The 5,183-nt window shown below is 35.7% G+C and overlaps 1 protein-coding gene across 1 annotated transcript; it reads right to left on the bottom strand.

Annotated features, from left to right (window-relative positions):
- Positions 1-1,522: 1,522 nt before the first annotated feature.
- On the bottom strand, positions 1,523-4,334 carry LOC129572688 (cytochrome P450 4c3-like). Its single transcript, XM_055452698.1, has 8 exons — positions 3,915-4,334; positions 3,528-3,716; positions 3,328-3,397; positions 3,093-3,219; positions 2,728-2,898; positions 2,368-2,670; positions 2,159-2,282; positions 1,523-2,080 (listed from the first exon to the last, which is right to left on the bottom strand). The coding sequence occupies exons 1-8, from the start codon at positions 4,267-4,269 to the stop codon at positions 1,917-1,919; spliced, it is 1,503 nt and encodes a 500-aa protein (XP_055308673.1). The 5' UTR covers positions 4,270-4,334; the 3' UTR covers positions 1,523-1,916.
- Between the last annotated feature and the right edge of the window lie 849 nt (positions 4,335-5,183).

Genomic DNA, 5,183 nt, shown 5'->3' with positions numbered 1-5,183 from the left:
CGGTTAGAATGCCAGCTGGACTTGGATAAAATTGATAAACGAATGGTTTGCTCAGGCAAAATGGTGAGGTAAGAATGGTTTTCAGATCTTCTGGTTTGTCGAGCGTAATCAGAAGGGCCGGTCCAATATATGATTTGTATGGTGTTTCGTTTTTTTTGGTAAATTCCATAATCTCTTTGAACACCTCAGTGGTTGATTTTCCAAATAGGATATGAGCATTCCCGATAAACGGATAAACCGGTCGCCTAATGTTCAAGTGCTTCACATAGCTTTCCAAATGGCGAATGTGTAGAAAATATTTCACTAGAGCAGTAACAATCAAAATTACAATCAAAGCAACCGGTGGCGTGCAAAGCAAATGTGCCGCCCGACGCAGATGCTGTGCCGCCCGACGCAGATGCCCAAAATGCCGCCCCAAAAATTACCTTTATTACTAAAATACCAAATTTTTGCTCGCTTCGCTCGCAATTTTGCCGCCCCACGGCAAGTGCCGCCCGACGCAATTGCGTCGTTCGCGTCGTACTTTGCACGCCACCGAAAGCAACCACAATCATTTCTCTTCTTCGAAATTTTTTGGATGAAGTAGAACAAACTACGCAGATGCACTGACAATACGTTATAAGTTGCCAAATAATGAACAGAAACTAAATGTTGTTAGCAAAATCGGATTTTGGCATGTATATCATTTAATCCAAATGGCATTCGAAAAATTAGCACACTGAATTCAGAGAAATACAAAGTTTTGTTGAAAAATTAATCCAATTATCACCTCAATTAAAATCAATATGAATTGGATACTCGGCTTAAATTCATGTCGGTCACATTTTTCATATTTTATATTCATTCAGTTTCGACCGCTTGTGTCAACTTGTGAACTGAATACGCAACGAAATTTAAGGCAAGGTGAAGTTATTATTACATTACTCGCGAATAACTTGCCAATATGTTAACTTGCTATTGTCCAAGAAGGTGAATATTTTCGGAGCCGAATTCTGTAACAAATATAAAACAGATGAACTTGTTTTTGAAGCGTTTCAATTCTATTCGAATTCATGGGTGTATCAAACATACGTTTTTGGATGGCTCAGCATTTCGAATGCAGTGGATATATCCCAGCATATCGACGACGCAAGTCACTGAATAAGTAGCGTGCGTTGATGTGTACAGCTACATCGATCACACACAAACAGAGAGCGCAGAGTTTGTGTGTAGTCGATGTAGCTGTGCACATCAACGCACGCCACTTATACAGTGACTTGCGTCGTCGATATGCTGCAATTCACACACAAAAATGTTATTCACCATATCATCGTTATTCATCACTTAATTTAAGCGACATGTTTCTAAAAATTATACAAACAATGACAAATGGAAATGTGAAAAGAATTGACAGTGTTTTCAAACGATTTGGGTGATGAATATTTCATTTTGCAAACCAGTTTATTTAAAGTTGTACCTGCAAAAAACATTCTAAAAAAGAATTTCGAAAACTAATTTATAAATTACAAATCACCGTCCAACCATTAACATTTTTATTTAAAATGTTTGATATTTAATTTCGAGACACATCATTTTCAATTAGATTGAACAATTTTCAGTCAGTTTTGAGCGCTGAAATGCTGAGCTTTAGCTTTGGTACGAATGAATAAATTTCGAAATTTGCTACGAAGAAACGAATGAATGTCTGAATTTGCATCCTCGTCTAATACCATTGATTTTATATGTAAAATAACAAAAAGAAACGACAAAAGTGACCTCTCGTAGCGGCACAGTTGAAACTAACGAAACAAACACAATTGAACATGTCATTTTCATGTTCAGTGTTGGTTCTGTTGTTTACCGTATAGCCGGAGAGAGATGTCTACAGCTTAGTGGCGTTGAATGACATTCAACACCCATGTGAATTGGTTGATTCGCTACCACCGTCGTCGTTCGATCTGCACCATATGTTTTTGGGCTAGTTTTAAAACCATTTCGAATCTCAGGTCAATATCGCTCAATTTTAAGTTTGTTGTGAATTTGTAGCGTCGCAAAAGCGCTGATAGCATCACTTTCATTGAGATCATGGCATATCGATAGCCTGAAAAATGTAAAAAAATAATATTATTCAAAAATTAATTCTTATAATTTGATAGAGTTTTTTCTCGTTATTCTTTACCAATGCAATTTCTTTGTCCAGCACCAAATGGTATGAATGCAAATGGATGTCGCTGGCTCATGTGCTCTGGTAGAAAATGATCGGGATTGAATTGATCGGCATCTGCACCCCATACATCTTGTCTCTGTGTAAGAAGTATAGTTCGAAATTTGAATTTACAAATTCTTGTAAAAATCACTTTTGTTTAAAAAGAACGAGCGATAACTTACCCGATGCAGTGAGAAAATTGAAAGTAAAATCATTGCGTCCTTTGGAATGGTACAGCTGTCAATTGTAATATCGGCTGATGCACATCGAAGTGGATACGGTGCGGCGGGGAATAAACGCAACGTTTCTTTTAACACCAAATCCAAGTATGGCATCTGATTGAGATGTTGCTGTGACATATCTTCGTTCTGCTCTGAGAAAACTGATCGTAATTCCTGATAAAGTCGTTCCTGAATTTCCGGATGCATTGCTAGCATAAGAATCGTAAATGAAACAGTCGCGGTCGATGTGTCGTTTCCGGCTACCTGAAATTAATTTGGTAAATTTTGAAAATGTTACCAAAATTATCATAAAAATCTTACCAAAATGGTTTCAATTTGCTCTTTTGCAAGGTCCTCGTCGAATTCGCCATCATCACACAACTTCAGGAGCTTATCGATCGCGTTTTGTGGCTTCTTTTCGGTTGTTTCAAAGGCTTTCGCCATGTCATTGTTGTTTTCAGCCAAATATTCTTCTTTTTTCGTTTCGAATATCTAAAAATTGTTACAATTTGAAAAAATTCTGTAAAATAAATCTTTTTGTTTTAATGAATAACGTAAGTAAACTGGATTTGAAAAATGAAAAATTTGGTCAACGTCAAAAATGGAATTATTTCTTATTCTTCAGACGAATAATCAGACGGTGATAGAATATGCAAAAATCGATTGATTTTAATCGAAATGCTTACCGCATTTGTCAGTAATCGAACGTTGGCCGAATGATTTTGTCCAATTTTGTACATTGGTGTCCATTGATAAATAAAGTCTGCGTGGAACCACGGTTTTATAAATCGTTTCAGAACAAGGCAAAAGAAGCTACGATCGAATAATTTGGAGAGAAGGAGAAAGGAAATGGTTTAAAATTAACACAGTTGATGTAATGAAAAAGAGCGAAAACATCATTTTCAATATTTTGACACTAACGCGTCCATGCTGTTAAAGAAGTCAGCAGTCAGATGGGATTGTGTCTTCAAATCAAATCCCATTGTGGTTTCTAGAAATTTAAACGAAATTTGAAAATGTTTCTTTTATCTAATATTCTCTTGTTCCTTGTTCCTCTTCATCTTTTCTTTTTTTCAATTATATATATATTTTTAGTTTTGTGTTAAAAGTATGCCACTGACCACAAATTGCGTCCAGAATTGACCATTGAATGTATGGAAAAACATTAAATTCCTCCTTCCCGACTTCTGTATCCATTTTCTCAAGCAAAACTGTCGATTTTTTGTTGAATATTGGCATGAATGATTGCAGCACATTGAGACTGAACGTCGGATTCAAGTGTTTTCGAATGGGTTTCCAAACAGCACTCACTTTATTTTAGAAAAAAAAAGATCGTAAATGCAAGCAAAAACAAATACGAAATAAAATGATGATAAAAACACCAGCGCATTTTGTAAAATGAAAGAAAATTCTTATTGAAAACAAAAATTGCTCTTTGATTAAACTCAAAATAAAATCCATTTTTGGCTAATAGCCAAAGCTTTTTAATTCCTGATGAAGTTGCTTACATGTAGTGGTAAAAATTCCGGCACGATATGGTAAAAAGTCAAATACGAACGGTTTATCGAAGCAAATCGGCGAAGACAAGATAATTTTTATGTCTTCCGGTTTATCTACCGTAAGAGCCAGTGTTGAGCCTATGTAAGTTTTCACTGGAGTGTCGTTGCTTTTCGCAAATCGAAGAATCTCTTTATACGCGTCAGTGGCAGATTTTCCAATCATGCCATAGGCAGTTCCGACTATGGGTAACAGTGGATGGGTCGATTTCAAATGTTTCACATAGCTTTCCATGCGATACAAATACATCAAATGCCTCACCAAGGCGACGACAATCAGAAACGTTGTTAATATTAAAACAACCATCACAAAATTCACTCTCAGATATTTTTTTTCACTTTATAATTTAATCGAGATGGAATGTTGATCGAGTGAACGTTAACAAAAGACTGAAACACATTCTTTGAAAAAATTCTAATTTATTTACCATTCGAGTGTGACAAGCGCAAAGACACTCCATGAAGTTGTCGAATATTCTGCAAACGAGTTCATTCGATATGGTTAAAAAAAAGGTGAAAAAGACCTGTGTATAATTAGTTAAAAATCACCCAGCAAGTTGAAATGTTTGCTGGAGTACGTGCTGTCTGATCTTGTGACATATGCTCATTTAATTGGATTTAACACCTGCTTAGCGGTTGCGAGAATGACTGTTGAAGCGACATAACATGATGTCAATCTTCTGTATTTTTTGTACTTCGAAATTAAAAACTTGTTCCGACTTCTGGGAGTTATTCTTCGCACAAGAGTTCACGCGTAGAATATAAACACCAGTTCGATCATTAATTTGGGTATACATTTTTTTCGAAACATCAAACCAAAACCACAAGGTGGTCGGCATCCAAAAATCGAAAAACAACTGATTTTTAATGGATCAAAAAAATGCGGGGTGATCGCAATACTTTTCTTACACGACATGGTCGCGTGGAAAAGTAACAGCTGATATTTCTGTTTTGTTTATTTTTTTTGGTTTGTAAACAAATCTTTTTGCATTACACTGTACATAGTATATGTCCATAAGAGACAATGCAAAAAGATAGGCAGATTTGTTTACAAACAACAAAAAATAAACAAAACAAAAATCTCCATAACTAATGCATTGGCAATATAAAACTAAATGGCGATCATTTTACATTTCTTATGGACTGTATACTATGTAAAGCGGTGATGCGTGGATTTAGACAGCGTTGTTGACAAATAACGGTAAATGAACAAGATAAAAA

Source organism: Sitodiplosis mosellana, unplaced genomic scaffold (genome assembly GCF_009176505.1).
Source record: "Sitodiplosis mosellana isolate CC-2019 unplaced genomic scaffold, AAFC_SMos_1.0 Smas_scaffold_5397, whole genome shotgun sequence".
NCBI lineage: Eukaryota > Metazoa > Arthropoda > Insecta > Diptera > Cecidomyiidae > Sitodiplosis > Sitodiplosis mosellana.
The sequence above is the reverse complement of the archived record's forward strand: the minus strand, read 5'-3'. Positions and strand labels throughout refer to the sequence as shown.